At 51.7% G+C, this 240-nt stretch overlaps 1 protein-coding gene across 1 annotated transcript in view; it reads right to left on the bottom strand.

Annotated features, from left to right (window-relative positions):
• MDH1B (malate dehydrogenase 1B) overlaps positions 1-220 on the bottom strand; it is a 39,913-nt gene extending 39,693 nt beyond the window's left edge. Inside the window, exon 1 of the mRNA XM_019522905.1 lies at positions 149-220. Coding sequence (XP_019378450.1) covers positions 149-220 — 72 coding nt within the window. The remainder of the gene's footprint in view (positions 1-148) is intronic.
• Positions 221-240: the final 20 nt, after the last annotated feature.

The raw sequence follows: 240 nt of genomic DNA, 5'->3' as shown, positions 1-240 counted from the left end.
GCAGTGTGTGTGGGTGCACTAATTGATTTGTGTGTTTTGTATATGTGCAATTGTCTCACCTTCCTGTCTAATGGTGCAATATTGAGATCCTGAGAGTTGGCCCGACCCCACAGGGCAACACATGCAGCAGCTCTAACTGCCCCCGTACCTCCACCATGATAACAACCACAACCAGCAGCTCCAGCACAGAAGCCCATTCCACCCCTTTGTCACTTCCCATGCTGAGCCTTCCAGTGCCAG

Source organism: Gavialis gangeticus, unplaced genomic scaffold (assembly GCF_001723915.1).
Source record: "Gavialis gangeticus isolate Ggan-Ray unplaced genomic scaffold, GavGan_comp1, whole genome shotgun sequence".
Lineage (NCBI taxonomy): Eukaryota > Metazoa > Chordata > Crocodylia > Gavialidae > Gavialis > Gavialis gangeticus.
Note: the sequence above shows the minus strand (reverse complement) of the source record. Positions and strands in the feature narration are given on the sequence as shown.